At 44.0% G+C, this 17,466-nt stretch overlaps 1 protein-coding gene across 4 annotated transcripts in view; it reads left to right on the top strand.

Annotated features, from left to right (window-relative positions):
* The window catches only part of LOC139376651 (SAP30-binding protein-like), a 38,424-nt gene extending 20,958 nt beyond the window's left edge, over positions 1-17,466 (top strand). Inside the window, exons 5-10 of one of the 4 annotated variants that reach the window (XM_071119473.1) lie at positions 7,503-7,591; positions 13,843-13,934; positions 14,050-14,162; positions 14,282-14,340; positions 16,175-16,262; positions 16,521-17,466. In XM_071119473.1, coding sequence (XP_070975574.1) covers positions 7,503-7,591; positions 13,843-13,934; positions 14,050-14,162; positions 14,282-14,340; positions 16,175-16,262; positions 16,521-16,702 — 623 coding nt within the window. In that variant the 3' untranslated portion in view covers positions 16,703-17,466. Of the gene's footprint in view, positions 1-7,502; positions 7,592-13,842; positions 13,935-14,049; positions 14,163-14,281; positions 14,386-16,174; positions 16,263-16,520 lie in introns of all 4 variants that reach the window. The other 3 variants (XM_071119474.1, XM_071119472.1, XM_071119471.1) reach the window with 3 other exon arrangements.

Genomic DNA, 17,466 nt, shown 5'->3' with positions numbered 1-17,466 from the left:
GATTGACAGGTGTACTGCCGAATGATAAACGGTCTGCTGGTGTGGATGCTTGCCAACATTAAGTTGTATATTGCTTTTTGCTTTTATAAAGTGGTTGCCAACATATTTAAAGAAAAATGATTAACGACATGTTTTTATTAACTAAATTAGTAAATTCTGTTTATTTCATCCTTCCACCAAATTATATAGTTTGGGCAAAAGCCAGTAGTTAGTTCTGAAGTTGCTAACCAAATAGGCTGGTCGTTAATGATATTCTCATGTTTTGACTCGTTCATTCTGTTCATTCCATGTTTCTTTGCTAAACAAATCTTTGGCATGTAGCTAGCTAGCAGAGGCCCAATAATGACGAAAGACAAGAACTTAAAAAAGAAGGATTTAATATTTTATTAATAGGCAACAGCTAGCTGATTTGTCGGGTCAATAAGATGGTTATAGAGGATAGCTAGGCTAACGTTACTTCTCCTTTGCTAGCTAGCCAACTAAAGCTAACACACAATCACATCAAGCAGCTGAAAGGACAGCAACTTATGTGCATTTTCATTTGTTTTACCTTGGATAGGTCCCTTAATGATCTTGATAAATGCATTATTTTGTGGAGAAAAAAATACTGCTTCAGTTAGGGATTCAATTTCGTTTTAACATTCACACCCCTATTTTCAACCTCATGCAGTGATTTAAATTTTATTTCCCGACCCCGTATGGATAATTTATTTCTTAATAAGCTTAAACCTCATTAAACTTAGATTTTTCTATAGGCTATTGATATTGTTTGTTCGCTCTCATTATTAGTCCTCTGGCTACCTTAATTTTTTTTGGGCAATTCAAACAACGTTTTGAAATGGAACTCTGTTACATTCATTGTTGAAAAAGCCATGTATAAAATGTTTTAAAGTGTAACGTTAGCCTATAGCCCAAAGTCATATTCATAGCCTATCGAATGGAGAGAGAGCGAAGGGAATATTGCCAACGTTTTTTAAAACCGCTAGACAAAGGAAAGCTAAGAATTGTCTGTTTTATAAAAGCTACAAACAAATGAAAAGGTTTAGGCTATAGCCTAATGCCCATGCAACTGGCAGAGAGAGGGAAACAATATTTTCTCACTGGACATTTTGTTCTGCTTTGGTGGAATTCTCCGCTCTGTCTGGCCTACATTATTCTCTTGCGTTCTGTATATAACATATTTATTTAAATAGTCTAGAGTCACTTGTCCCTGCTGTGCACTGCGAAAACGCCAGTCAAGTTCACAATCGACGATGGCTATCAATCATCGGCGATAGACGATGCTGTCGTGATATCGCCCAACCCTAAGCAGTACAATACGTCTTTGTTTGTCTTCAGACGGGGTAATTCAGGTTATAAATGTGCCACAGGAAACGGTCATACACCCGTTGGGCCTGTGAGTCATGTGGTCAACTTATACTCACTTGCAGGTACACAAGCGGTGGGCGTTGGTGCAGCATTAGCTGACGGAAGGTGTGTGCGTGTGTGTGTGTGTGCGTGCTCAGAGCCAGGCAGGATATGAGTGTAACAAAAGCAGCAGGACGGCAGGAGAGAACAAGGAGTGGCCCTGGCTGATACACACTGCCCTACAGTGTTAGGCCATAAAACAGTAGTATGTACCCATCATACCTTCACTTCCTCTACTGTGTATACTAGAGCCTGCTAATGCCAAAATAGAATGTCATACATGCTCTGTACAACCCCACCCCTTCTCCACATTACTCCCAACAAAACAGATGGGGAAATTGACACAAGCTTTTTGAAAAACACAGCCACTGTCCAGTGTCTTAACTGTGACTCATCATCATGGCCTGAGACTGTCACTGTACATTCCATCCCTGGGCCCATTCTGTTCCACTGGGTCGGCTTCTGTTAGGAGGAAATGTCACAGAGTTCTGGTCTAAAGGTCTCACGCAGTGCCAGCCCAGCAAGCAGCATGAAGATGGGCTTTGTCTGTTTAATGGTGGGAGTTGAATTGTCTGGCTGTTGAATGAGCCTTGAGCTCTGTCGGCTTCCGCTCTGGTAGTCTGGCAGTGACCTCCACATGTCTCACTGCCTTTCTCAATGCCGGTTTGTCTCACTGTCTGCCTGCCTGCCTTTCAATGTCAATTTTTGCAGCTTCTCTGTGTGTATCTGCTGAATATAGACTACACTCTGGACTAGCCCATGCAGTTGCCATATTAGAGCATGCGCAGACCAGCTGGAGGGTGTGTTTACGGACATATTCAATCAATCCTTGTCCCAGTCTGCTGTTCCCACATGCTTCAAGAGGGCCACCATTGTTCCTGTTCCCAAGAAAGCTAAGGTAACCCTGGGTCTCGACCCCGCCCTGTGCAACTGGGTACTGGACTTCCTGGTGAGGGTAGGTAACAACATCTCCACCCCGCTGATCCTCAACACTGGGGCCCCACAAGGGTGCGTTCTGAGCCCTCTCCTGTAGGGCCCTCGGAGTGTTATGTCAGGAAAATAACCTCACACTTAACAAAACAAAGGAGATGATCGTGGACTTCAGGAAACAGCAGAGGGAGCACCCCTCTATCCACATCGACGGGACAGTAGTGGAGAGGGTAGTAAGTTTTAAGTTCCTCGGCGTACACATCATGGACAAACTGAATTGGTCCACCCACACAGACAGCGTGGTGAAGAAGGCGCAGCAGCGCCTCTTCAACCTCAGGAGGCTGAAGAAATTCGGCTTGTCACCAAAAGCGCTCACAAACCTTTACAGATGCACAATCGAGAGCCTCCTGTCGGGCTGTATCACCGCTGCTCCGCCCACAACCGTAAGGCTCTCCAGAGGGTACCTGCCCTCCAGGACACCTACACCACCCGATGTCACAGGAAGGCCATAAAGATCATCAAGGATAACAACCACCGAGCCACTGCCTGTTCACCCCGCTATTGTCCAGAAGGCGAGGTCGGTACAGGTGCATCAAAGCAGGGACCGAGAGACTGAAAAACAGCTTCTATCTCAAGGCCATCAGACTGTTAACAGCAACCACTAACATTGAGTGGCTGCTGCCAACATACTGACTCAACTCCAGCCACTTTAATAATGTGAACATTGATGAAAAATGTATCACTAGCCACTTTAAACAATGCCACTTCATATAATGTTTACATACCATACCCTACATTACTCATCTCATATGTATATACTGTACTCTATACCATCTTGCCATCTTGATGTAATACATGTATCACTACCACTTTAAACAATGCCACTTTTATATGTTCACATACCCTACAATACTCATCTCATATAACCGATACCATCTACTGCATCTTGCCTATGCCGTTCTGTACCATCACTCATTCATATATTTGTATGTACATATTCTTCATCCCTTTACACTTGTGTGTGTATAAGGTAGTTGTTGTGAAATTGTTAGGTTAGATTACTCGTTGGTTATTACTGCATTGTCGGAACTAGAAGCACAAGCATTTCGCTACACTCGCATTAACATCTGCTAACCATGTGTATGTGACAAATACGATTTGATTTATTGCTTTAAAAGCTTTGAACATCTTCCAAAAAAATGTGTTCATATTAACGCACGGTTGCTTTAATTTTCCAAAGAAAATATTCTTATCTTGCTATATCAAACCCCTGTTCAAGCTACTGTTATTCAGAAGTAGCTTAAGGCAGGCCTAGTCAGAGGTGATCATGCAGGGCGGTGCCTCTTGTGGTTTAGAGGGAGCTGTGATTTCAGACTAGGGTTGAAAATTTTCCTGGTATTTTAGAATGATGAATCACTTTTCCACCTGGGTAACCTGGTATTTCCTGCTAAAACCCAAAGTGTCATTCAAAAGCATATAGATAGATAGATTAGAGCTTTGATCGAAAATTCAAGCCTGATGCTACCTGAGCCTGATGAGCCATACATTAAATACATTATGAGCCCTACACTAGACATTTAATGAGCCCAAGCCTGAAAAAGCCCAAATTATTGTGCCGTTATCCAATACATATATGATATATAGACTATTATATATGTGAAAAATAGGCTATTGCACGACAGAAAAACATAGACACATAGATCTAGATATAATAGCCTAGTGCCATCACACGTTAGCTCTTCTTTCAAACTACCCGTGAGTTATATTGGCTGCTGCATTTAACATTCAGCAAACAAGAGCTCGTGTCCCTTTTCTAATAGTCTATTGGAATAAGAAATGCTATATAAAAAAAAAACGATGTCCAGCAAGCTGTCCTCGTCTAGATTTTCCTGCATGGGACTCCAAGAGCTAAGGAGCGTTTTTAAAGGAGAGAAGCCAGGTGCGTGTGTATTGCTCAAGAGACGAGCAATAAGTTAGAAGCTTATTATGCGTAAACTGTCATTCATTAGCTAAATATAAGGCTAATAGTGCATTGAATTTATTACCTGAAGGAGGTAGGCTAGACTTGCTATATATATATATATATATATATATACAGTGCCTTGCAAAAGTATTCGGCCCCCTTGAACTTTGCAACTTGCAACAACAGGGAAGATGGTTAAAATTTATGGGAAGATGAATGGAGCCAAATACAGGACCATTCTGGAAGAAAACCTGATGGAGTCTGCAAAAGACCTGAGACTGGGACGGAGATTTGTCTTCCAACAAGACAATGATCCAAAACATAAAGCAAAATCTACAATGGAATGGTTCAAAAATAAACATATCCAGGCCTCCCGGGTGGCGCAGTGGTTAAGGGCGCTGTACTGCAGCGCCAGCTGTGCCATCAGAGTCCTGGGTTCGCGCCCAGGCTCTGTCGTAACCGGCCGCGACCGGGAGGTCCGTGGGGCGACGCACAATTGGCCTAGCGTCGCCCGGGTTAGGGAGGGCTTGGTCGGTAGGGGTGTCCTTGTCTCATCGCGCACCAGCGACTCCTGTGGCGGGCTGGGCGCAGTGTACGCTAGCCAAGGTGGCCAGGTGCACGGTGTTTCCTCCGGCGCATTGGTGCGGCTGGCTTCCGGGTTGGATGTGCGCTGTGTTAAAGAAGCAGCGGCTTGGTTGGTTGTGTATCGGAGGACGCATGACTTTCAACCTTCGTCTCTCCCGAGCCCGTACGGGAGTTGTAGCGATGAGACAAGATAGTAGCTACTACAACAATTGGATACTACGAAATTGGGGAGAAAAAGGGGTAAAATTCAAAAAAAATAAATAAATAAACATATCCAGGTGTTAGAATGGCCAAGTCAAAGTCCAGACCTGAATCCAATGGAGAATCTGTGGAAAGAACTGAAAACTGCTGTTCACAAATGCTCTCCATCCAACCTCACTGAGCTCGAGCTGTTTTGCAAGGAGGAATGGGAAAAAAAATTCAGTCTCTCGATGTGCAAAACTGATAGAGACATACCCCAAGCGACTTACAGCTGTAATCGCAGCAAAAGGTGGCGCTACAAAGTATTAACTTAAGGGGGCTGAATAATTTTGCACGCCCAATTTTTCAGTTTTTGATTTGTTAAAAAAGTTTGAAATATCCAATAAATGTCGTTCCACTTCATGATTGTGTCCCACTTGTTGTTGATTCTTCACAAAAAATACAGTTTTATATCTTTATGTTTGAAGTCTGAAATGTGGCAAAAGGTCGCAAAGTTCAAGGGGGCCGGATACTTTCGCAAGGCACTGTATATCAGTCTTTAACAGGATTATCTATTTTAGATGCAATTTGAATGGAAGTGTGAGAGAGAGAGGCTGCGAGAGAGTGCTCGTGCGTTCACTGATTTTCAACCAGTGATATTTGAGTGATGGGCTATTTTAAAACTCTGCAGCTGCAATTGGAAAAAATGAAATCTTTACCACTAGCACTTTGTGACATCTGCTGATGTAAAAAAAGGGCGTTATAAATACATTTGATTGATTTTTAAAAAATAAGGCGACCTCCCAAAACCAGATGGAGATGTGTAAATTAGACACGCATTCTGTCTTTATATTGCTGTGGCATAGACTATGCTGCAGCAATTTGTAGTCCTTCCTTTCACAAGAACAAAAAGTTACCATGATGAGATGTGTTGTGATCTGCGCTCCATATTGAGATGGGCTGTCTGTCCCCACCCTGAGCGTTGATGATTCATCATGCAAAGAGAAGGCCGCAGAGAAGCCAGATTTAGACATCGCATATAATTTAAGTTCCATTTCAGGCCATGCTTTTCATATAAATAATTTATTTGAATTTACCGGTTTCTCGCAGTTATGTCTTCCGGGAGTGGTTTTGGGTGATCAATCTTGGTAACGGGTTCCTGATATTCAACCCTAATCCGGATCACTATCACTGTACAGTATGTCTCCTATGTGCCTGTTGCCGCACACACACACACATGGCAGCCTGTGTTCATGGAAAGCAACACATGCTCATGCTAGGGCCCTTGACTGATCTGACGTGCCTGGTCAGGTTTTTCCCCACCCCAGGCCATGGTATTTTCTATTGTTCATAAGTGTTCATGTAGCCAAGTGCAATATTTGTGTTTTAGTGTGTGCTTGTCACCGAGTACATAATTTACTCTGTTATGGTTTCTTTCTGTTTACTCTAGTGAGTGTGCGTGGACCCCTGTCTGTGCAAGTGTGTGTACTTGCTCAGTTAGCCACTTTTTTCTTTTTCTCAACCGTTTTAAAGCAGGGGTGTCGAACATGCGGGCCGGATCCAGGGGGAAATTAACTCAATATACTTTTAAAAATGACTTCAACCAAATTGAAACTGTGTAGAAATGATAATGGACCTATATTCCTACAATTTCTTGAGCCATGTAACCACATGGGTCTAAATTAGACGTTACGCCAAATCCCATCTTGAAACTTTGAGATCAGGTTGGTTTCTGGGTCACGGTGCACAGTCAGTAGACCGATATTCATAGTTTGACTGTCCAGGTCGCTAATAATCACTAGACAGTCAAGGAGCATCGACAGTTCCAAAAACAATAGATAGAGGACAATGTTTAGCAAATTTTGACAGTGAGGATATATAACCAATTTTCAGTGTGGCCCTCCGGAGCTCGTTGACAAATGAATGCGGCCCCCGGGGCAAAATGAGTTCAACACCTCTGATTTAAAGCCTTATTAGATTGACGGTGCTGAGTGACTGTAAAATACTCTCCCGCTGTGGAGGCTCTAGTGACACTGAAGAATGCCTGGCTTGGAGTCAGAGAAAGAACGGAAGAGTTGAGGAGAGAAGGGAGAGAAAGGAGGGAAGAGTTGAAAAAAGTGGAGCCTTGTTTCTCTTCACAGGCCCCAACAGACACTCCCTGACTGGGTGTGGTGCCTAGGTCTCGTACCAGGACCAGATGCTCCGAACAAACAAACAAATACATACACACACACACACACACACAGAACAACTGTCAGCTTAGGAATGCACCAAACATGTTGATTCAATACTCACTGACTTTACAGACATAATTTCTGGGTTCACTTCTAAAGATAAAGAAGTAGCTGCTAGAATGTCACCGGCTTCCATACAGCATCTATATCTGTCTGTCGTCTACTCCTCTGATTGGTTGTTTCTCTCTGTATCTCCGCCCCAGCTCTGTTCTCAGAGAAAGTGAGGAACATGTCACCCGACAAGATCCGGATTCCCCCTGAACCACCAGGGCGCTGCTCCAGTCACCTACAGGTACATACACACCTGGGCTTTGTCTTCCACTCACACCCCTACTTACCTTTAGTTATGTACTGTATCTCTACTTAACCGTATTTCGACTCACCTGTGCTATGTCACCACCACTCTTGCACATCTTACATACCTGTGAAATTCCTCTGTTTAAACTGGTCTGGTCACCTGGTCTAAACAACCATCACTTTCACATTTGTCACACTGGCCTACAGTACCACCATGGTCAGCAGTGACACGGTAAGCTCTCTGTCATCAAGTAGCAGACTACTGGAGGGAGGACAGTAAGGGTGTAACGGCTCACCAAACCCACGGTTCGGTCGCTATTGTGGTTTTGGTTCACGGTTCGGTTTCTGCACAGCGGGGGAAAATGAAATGTAAACAGTTACTGTAGTTAATTTGAGTTTATTTAAGAAAATCCAAAGTTTTTGTATTGCTGATTCCACACATGATCATGAGTCATATAATGCCTGATGAGAGCACCATCAGGAATAACACTTTGTATTTTCTTAATTGAAAACACACGATTACGCAACAGCACTATGTGCAATATATGTGTGAAATCAATATGTAAACATGGCTGAGACCTTGTATAGGCTTATGCCATAATGTTTTCTTACAAAGAGATACATTATGCACACTTGTGTGACTCGTAACAGGAGCGTGTGTCTGTAGCACGTACTTCTCATTTCCCACTCCGGTGTAAAATGATGGGCTGTCACTGTCAAGCAGCTCTCTGTAGCCCAGGAGGTCCATCCATCGCAACGCAGGTTGCAGTAGCCAATTGACAACTTCATCTTTTAGTTTGCTTCTATAGAGTGCGTAGTACCTGTTTGCTGAAATGGGTGCGGGTGGGTGAAGTTGGTAACGTGGCTCGAGCACTTTCACGAGGTGCTGAAACCCCCTATTCTTCTCAACAGCTGTGAGTGGGCGCATATCCATGGCAATCAACATACCTATCGCTCTTGTAATTTCTTTGGCCCAGTCAGATTTGGCCACGAAGGGCTGCTTGAATGAAGATGAGAGACAGTTTTTTTTTTTCTTGTTTTTTTTCTTGTTTCCGTCTTGCTCCGGTGGTAGGAATACTGGGGTGATGTTGGCATAAAAACATGCTTGAGGTGTTGGCCGCTGCATAGGCCAGTGCTTCCCTACTCCAGTCCTCTAGTACCACCAACAGCACACCTTGTTGTAGCCCCAGACAATAAACACCGGCTTCAACTCATTGAGGGTTTGATGATTAGTTGACAAGTTGAATCAGGTGTTCTTGTCTTGGGCAACAATAAGTGTGTACTGTCAGGGGTACTCGAGGACTGGAGTTGGAAACCACTGGCATAGGTTATTCTTATTGAACAACGGTGACGTACTCACTCTGTCCATCGCCGTTGTAATCTACTGGGAAGCCAAAAATGTTCCCAAACTGGAGATTTAAATGATGGAAAATCCTCCTGGTTTATCGACCCCACCACTCGCCATCGTACAGAGCTAGTTCCACAAAAGGACCGTTTGAAATGCGCCAAGTAAGATTAGAATTTTGATTACAACGTGTGCATAGGCTCTAGTTTTAACGGAATTGCCGGAACAAAAAAAAATGATGCTCAAATTTACTTGAGGCACTGCAGCGTAGGCAGAGCCTATAGGCCTTGTGTTTTTATTTTGGGGATATATTTTTAATGTATTCATTCAGCGTCACAATGCGGACTGAACCAATGTTCACGTACCGAAAGGGTTGGTATGAACATGTGTACAGTTACACCCCTAGCAGACAGATACGGTGAGGGGAAAAAAGTATTTGATCCCCTGCTGATTTTGTTTGCCCACTGACAAAGAAATGATCAGTCTATAATTTTAATGGTAGGTTTATTTGAACAGTGAGAGACAGAATAACAACAAAACAATCCAGAAAAACACATCAAAAATGTTATAAATTGATTTGCATTTTAATGAGGGAAATAATTATTTGACCCCCTCTCAATCAGAAAGATTTCTGGCTCCCAGGTGTCTTTTATACAGGTAACGAGTTGAGATTAGGAGCACACTCTTAAAGGGAGTGCTCCTAATCTCAGCTTGTTACCTGTATAAAAGACACCTGTCCACAGAAGCAATCAATCAATCAGATTCCAAACTCTCCACCATGGCCAAGACCAAAGAGCTCTCCAAGGATGTCAAGAACAAGATTGTAGACCTACACAAGGCTGGAATGGGCTACAAGACCATCGCCAAGCAGCTTGGTGAGAAGGTGACAGCAGTTGGTGCGATTATTCGCAAATGGAAGAAACACAAAAGAACTCAATATCCCTCGGCCTGGGGCTCCATGCAAGATCTCACCTCGTGGAGTTACAATGATCATGAGAACGGTGAGGAATCAGCCCAGAACTACATGAGAGGATCTTGTCAATGATCTCAAGGCAGCTGGGACCATAGTCACCAAGAAAACAATTGGTAACACACTATGCTGTGAAGGACTGAAATCCTGCAGCGCCCGCAAGGTCTCCCTGCTCAAGAAAGCACATATACATGCCTGTCTGAAGTTTGCCAATGAACATCTGAATGATTCAGAGGGCAACTGGGTGAAAGTGTTGTGGTCAGATGAGACCAAAATTGAGCTCTTTGGCCTCAACTCACCGTGTTTGGAGGAGGAGGAATGCTGCCTATGACCCCTAGAATACCATCCCCACCGTCAAACATGGAGGTGGAAACATTATGCTTTGGGGGTGTTTTTCTGCTAAGGGGACAGGACAACTTCACCGCATCAAAGGGACGATGGACAGGGCCATGTGTACCGTCAAATCTTGGGTGAGAACCTCCTTCCCTCATCCAGGGCATTGAAAATGGGTTGTGGATGGGTATACCAGCATGACAAATGACCCAAAACACACGGCCAAGGCAACAAAGGAGTGGCTCAAGAAGAAGCACATTAAGGTCCTGGAGTGGCCTAGCCAGTCTCCAGACCTTAATCCCATAGAAAATCTGTGGAGGGAGCTGAAGGTTCGAGTTGCCAAACGTCAGCCTCGAAACCTTAATGACTTGGAGAAGATCTGCAAAGAGGAGTGGGACAAAATCCCTCCTGAGATGTGTGCAAACCTGGTGGCCAACTACAAGAAACGTCTGACCTCTGTGATTGCCAACAAGGGTTTTGCCACCAAGTACCTAGTCATGTTTTGCAGAGGGGTCAAATACTTATTTTCCTCATTAAAATGCAAATCAATTTATAACATTTTTGACGTGTGTTTTTGTGGATTTTTTTGTTGTTCTGTCTCTCACTGTTCAAATAAACCTCCCATTAAAATGATAGACTGATCATTTCTTTGTCAGTGGGCAAACGTACAAAATCAGCAAGGCATCAAATACTTATTTCCCTCACTGTAAGTGTATGATGTACTGAAATTGGCGGGGTATGAGAACAGATAAGGTGTGTGTCTGAGATATTGGTTTCTAGGTTGTAAAATGCCCCTCCTGCCAAAGTCTGAGAAGAGTTCAATGCCAGCTGCCAGACAAGCAGTGTTCTGCAGTTGTTGGTAAATGTTCAAGAATGTTCCAGACTGTTGGAGAGCAGAATCCTCCAGTGGGAGAATAACATCAACATGTAGGAAGAGACAGACAAAACATCTCAGTGGTCAGCTCTCTGTCAATCAACATTCCATCCCTCTAGATACGGTCTCTCAATCCTTACACTGGTCCAAGGTTTTCCTCAGAAATAAGTTGGCATTCCCGGTAGACATTGGCATCATGCACAGATCTAGGATCAGCATATCCTTCCCAAATCTTAACCCTAACCATGAGGGAGAAATATGCAACACTTAGATCAGTAAATGTAGGTGTTGAGGCAGGTGAAGATGAATGTTTTGGTGAGTGAACAGCTCAGCACTTTATAGCATTGCCTCATGGTGTGCGCACACACCTACTTAATAGGCTAGCGGTTCGGAGCGTTGGACCAGTAACCAAAAGGTTGCTGGTTCAAATTTACCATTCTGCCCTTGAGCAAGGCAGTTAACCCACAACTGTTCCCCGGGAGCTGACGACGTCGCCTGAAGGCAGCCCCCCGCACCTCTGATTCAGAGGGGTTTGGTTAAATATAGAAGACACATTTCGGGTGGAATTAAATCAGTTGTGCAACTGACGAGGTATATCCTTTCCCTTCTCTTAATTACCCCTCTATCAGGTGAATCACTGATGAATCACTACCTTGCCTCGGGCTGCAACTAACACCAGCACACACAGGAAGGGCTGGGGACAGTTAAGACTCAGGCCAATGAGTAGCCAGGGTGTGGTCTGTATTGTTTTAGTATGCCTCATTATTTTACTGGCCCTCATTATTACCATTGTATCTCAAAAAATAAACATCTCAATACTGTTGTCCTACTATTTGGCCTAATTGAACTGACTGTTTTGAGTACTGTAGATAGAGTAGTGCAAAAACATTCCAATCCTCCATCTTGTCCGTTTTAAGGCTAATTTATCATTGTGGATACCCCTGGCTCCAGTTGACAGGCCCAGCTCCCTGCGTCTCCCAGGAGCCTGGTTGCCAAGTATTGCTTTGAGGTCTCAGAAACTGCAGACACACAATGGCTCCATTCAGAGCCCTGTCAGTCAGATATACAGAACCAGTCAGACGTTTGGACACCTACTCATTCAAGGGTTTCTCTTTATTTTCTACATTGTAGAATAATAGTGAAGACATCAAAATTATGAAATAACATATATGGAATCATGTAGCAACCAACAAAGTGTTAAACAAATCCAAAATATATTTTAGTTTCTTCAAAGTAGCCACCCTTTGCCTCAACCATCTTCACCTGGAATCCTTTTCCAACAGTCTTGAAAGAGTTCCCACACATGCTGAGCACTTGTTGGCTGTTTTTCCTTCACTCTGCGATCCAACTCATCCCAAACCATCTCAATTGGGTTGAGGTCGGGTGATTGTGGAGGCCAGGTCATCTGATGCAGAACTCCATGACTCTCATCTTGGTTTAATAGACCTTACACAGCATGGAGGTGTGTTGGGACATTGTCCTGTTGAAAAACACATGATAGTCCCACTAAGCGCAAACCAGGTGGGATGTCGTATCACTGCAGAATGCTGTAGTAGCAATACTGGTTAAGAGTGCCTTTAATTCTAAATGAATCACTGACAGTGTCCCCAGCAAAGCACCATCACACCTTCTCCATGCGTCATGGTGGGAACCATCCGTTCACCTACTCTGCGTCTCACAAAGACACGGCGGTTAAAAAACATCTCAAATTTGACTCAAAGGACAGATTCCCATTGGTCTAATATCCATTGCTCGTGTTTCTTGGCCCAAGCAAGTCTCTTCTTCTTATTGGTGTCCTTTAGTAGTGGTTTCTTTGCAACAATTCGACCGTGAAGGCCTGATTTACGCAGTCTCCTCTGAACAGTTGTATTGAGATGTCTGTTACTTGAACTCATTTGGACTGCAATCTGAGGTGCAATTAACTCTAATGAACTCATCCTCTGCAGCGGAGGTAACTCTGGGTCTTCCTTTCCTGTGGCGGTCCTCATGAGAGTCAGTTTCATCAAAGTGCTTTATGTTTTTTGCGACTGCACTTGAAGAAACGTTTAAAGTTCCTTCATGTCTTAAAGTAATGATGGACTGCTGTTTCTTTTTACCTATTTGAGCTGTTCTTGCCATAATATGGACACAGCCCTATTTGGTAAAAGACCATCTTCTGTACACCAGAATGCCAAGAGTGTGCAAAGCTGTCATCAAGGCAAAGGGTGGCTACTTTGAAGAATCTCAAATATATTTGGATTGTTTAACACTTTATTGGTTACTGAATGATTCCATATTTGTTATTTCATTTCGTTTTGATGTCTTCTATTATTCTACATTGTAGAAAATAGTACAAATGAAGAAGAACCATGGAGTGAGTAGGTGTGTCCAAACTTTTGACTGGTTCTGTATGGGTCAAGGCTGGAGTAAAGACCCTGGCTTCAGCCTTTGCCAAGTTCAGCTGCCATGTTTCGCATCAGTTAACACACTGTAGGGGCTAAGCTAACTTGTTACGCCTCTCTACCAATTGACCAGTCATTTTGTGCTGTTCATACACTGGTAGGTTTGGAGGCCGGAGGTCGCAAGTTCAATTCCAGTTATGGACAACTGCACCTGGCTTTACTGATATATCTAGGCTTGTGATACATACACATCACAACAGACGAACAAAGTGCTTGTCGTAAAAACTATACTAGTGGGGATTTGACTCTTATGTTATACTGATCAGATATGTTCTGTCAACAGGAGAAGATCCAGAAGCTGTATGAAAAGAATCTACATGGAGACTTTGACACAAACAACCACATTCAGAAGAAGAAAGAGTTCAGGAATCCCAGGTACACACACACACACTAATTCATGCCACACACACACAGAGTTATGACCACGTCGATCATACGTGGGATGCTTTTCCAGATACTTTCGTTGACATGTCAATGTGTGTCTTTGCAGTATCTATGAGAAACTCATTCAGTTCTGTGGCATTGATGAACTGGGAACCAACTACCCTAAAGACATGTTTGATCCTCATGGCTGGTCAGAGGACTCTTACTATGAGGCACTGGGTAAGGAAGTCATTGGTGTGAATGTGTGCGGACAGGCATATGTGCTTGTTTGTGGTTATATGTGCTTGCCAGTCTGTGGTAGTCCTATCAGCTGAACTGTTTTCATTCCCTCCCTGCAGCCAAAGCTCAGAAGGTAGAGATGGATAAACTGGAGAAAGCCAAGAAGGACAGGACGAAGGTGAGGGACACGGGCGCTTTTATTGACTTGAAGAGGGGACCTGAGGTAACCTGAATTCCAATACACACGTTTTCACCCCCCCACACACGCATAAAACAAAACCATGCCTGCTCTCCTCTTAACCCCATCCCCAACCTCTGTTTAAAACATATTCACTACATGGCCAAAAGTATGTGGACATCCAAGTTGAACATCTCATTCCAAAATCATGGGCATTAATATGGAGTTTGTCCCCCCTTTGCTGCTGGTCCCCTCCGCTCTTTTGGGAAGGCTTTCCACTAGATGTTGGAACATTGCTGCAAGGACTTGCTTTCTTTCAGCCATGAGCATTTGTGAGGTCAGGCACTTAGGTTGGGCGATTAGGCCTGGCTCGCAATCGGCGTGACAATTCAATCTGAAATGTATTCGATGGGGTTGAGGTCAGGGCTCTGTGCAGGCCAGTCAAGTTCCTCTACATCGATCTCAAAAAAACCTTTCTGTATGTGCATTTCTGCTGAAACAGGAAAGGGCCTTCCCCAAAGTGTTACCACAAAGTTGGAAGCACAGAATTGTCTAGAATGTTTGCCAGTCTGGGGCGGCAGGGTAGCCTAGTGGTTAGAGAGTTGGACTAGGAACCGGAAGGTTGCAAGTTCAAACCCCGAGCTGACAAGGTACAAATCTGTCGTTCTGCCCCTGAACAGGCAGTTAACCCACTGTTCCTAGGCCGTCATTGAAAATAAGAATTTGTTCTTAACTGACTTGCCTGGTTAAATAAAGGTAAAATAAAATAAATAAATAAAAAATGTCATCGTATGCTGTACTGTTAAGATTTCCATTCACTGGAACTAAGGGACATAACCCAAACCATGAAAAACAGCCCCAGACCATTATTCCTCCTCCATCAAACTCTACAGTTGGCACTATGCATTCGGGCAGGTAGTGTTCTCCTGGCATCCGCCAAACCCAGATTCATCCGTCGGACTGCCAGATGGTGAAACGTGATTCATCACTCCAGAGAACGCATTTCCAATGGTGGCAAGCTTAACAACACTCCAGCCGATGCTTGGCATCGTGTGCAGCTCCACGGCCATGGAACCCTATTTCATGAAGCTCCTGATGAACAGTTATTGTGCTGACGTTGCTTCCAGAGGCCGTTTGGAACTTGGTAGTGAGTGTTGTAACTGAGGACAGACTATTTTTTTAGGCGCTGCGCGCTTCAGCACTCGGCTGTCCCGTTCTGTGAGCTTGTGTGGCCTACCACTTTGCGGCTGAGCAGTTGTTGCTCTTTGACATTTCCACTTTACAATATCAGCACTTACAGTTGACCACGGCAGTTCTAGCGGGACAGAAATTTGATGAACTGGCTTGTTGGAAAGGTGGCATCCTATGACGGTACCACGTTAAGTCACTGAGCTCTTCAGTACAGGCCATTCTACTGCCACTGTTTGTCTATGGAGATTGCATGGCCGTGTGCTCGATTTATTTATTTTCCCCGTCAGCAATGGGTGTGGCTGATATAGCCGAAACCACTCATTTGTAGGGGTGTCCACATACTTTTGGTTATGTAGTATACCTGTTCAGAGAAAATAGCTTTGCCAACCCTGTACGTACGTTTACTCCTCTCCTTTACTGTTTTACCAATCACAGAACGGGCCGTTCTCTGTCAGTCTGTGTGTCAGGGGCATGTTGCCACCAGCAGCCTCTAGTTTATTCTCTCCACACACTTCCAGAGAAGTGTCCTGCCAAGAGATTAAGGCTCATCACAACACAATGTCAGCACAACCCAGCCTGGCTCCGCTCAGCCCTCTGCAGTATGAGTATGGTGAAGTATTTTGTATCCTCTCTCCTCTCCTAGATTGAGTTTGTGACGGGCACTAAGAAAGGGACAATCCCCACCAATGCAGCAGTTCCCACCACCAATACAGCTACTACCACAGCTACAGGTACACTCACATCACACACAACTGTGTTCCAAATCAACCCCTAGCCCCAACCCCTAGACAGCTATCACCACCAACACCTCTTCTACTGTCACTGGCAGAGAGATGAGCCCCCCACACTCCATAGAAACATTATCATCCCTGGCTGATTTTAGTTTGTGACCTTCCTGAAAGAGAAAAAGGTCAAGATTATAGAGTATATCTGGTTCCCTTTCTCTCCCGTTCACTTTCTCTCTCTCTCCCGCCTCTCTCCACCCCCAGCAGAGGCTCAGAAGAGGAAGAGTAAGTGGGACTCTGCAGTGCCCGTGACCCTGGCCCAGCCCGCACTGCTCACTACCACGGCAACGCTGCCAGGGGTGGTCTCCGTGACAACCACCGCCAGCGGAACCAAGACCACCGTCATCTCCGCCGTTGGCACCATCCAGAAGAAAGCTAAGCAGTGAACCGGCATGGGGAGAGGAAGTGTGTGTGTGTGTGTGTGTGTGCGTGCGCATTGAGCTGTGTGGCTGTATTACTAAATGCAAAAAGAGGGAGGGTGAAAGAATGTCTTCAGACAATATGGATGTCACATGAACCTCTGCATCTCTACTGCCGTCGGTCTCTGGGATTGGATCTACAACATTTGGTCACAGGACTCAAGCCTGACTTGAGATTCAATGAGACAATTTTTCTGTCATTTCTGCATTGATATCAACATAAGGTTCCTGTTTCATCCAGCTCTCCAGTCAGCACCCTGTTGAAGTTATGCATTGATCTGTTTTTTATTTCTGTCGACAAGAAAGTGTTTTGATGTTAGCTAAAGACTATCCATGGGGAAAACCACCCTACCTAGAAAGTAGCCTAGTTATGGCATAACTTGCTAGCCTCTTGACTGAAACTTGAGTTAGTTTCTTTATTCCATCCTCCTGTAAAATGGTTTCTTACAGTATCAACCCACCTGTTATGGTACAGTATATATTACTATTAGTTTTGGGCTCTATAACATAATTTCCTTTCTACCCACAGTGTATATTTGTGCTATTTCCTATGTTCTGTGTTTTGACCATCTACTGGACTGACTATGGACATTGGCATCAACGTTTCTTGTCTCATTTTCAATGGCCTATTCAAAGAGCTTAGCGGAAATATTTTTTACAAATGTACATATATCACTGATGATGATGATGATAGGATGGTAAATAAAACAAACGTCATACTGCCTTTTCAA

The sequence above is a fragment of the Oncorhynchus clarkii genome, chromosome 20 (assembly GCF_045791955.1).
Source record: "Oncorhynchus clarkii lewisi isolate Uvic-CL-2024 chromosome 20, UVic_Ocla_1.0, whole genome shotgun sequence".
In the NCBI taxonomy this organism is placed as follows: Eukaryota; Metazoa; Chordata; class Actinopteri; order Salmoniformes; family Salmonidae; genus Oncorhynchus; species Oncorhynchus clarkii.
Note: the sequence above shows the minus strand (reverse complement) of the source record. Positions and strands in the feature narration are given on the sequence as shown.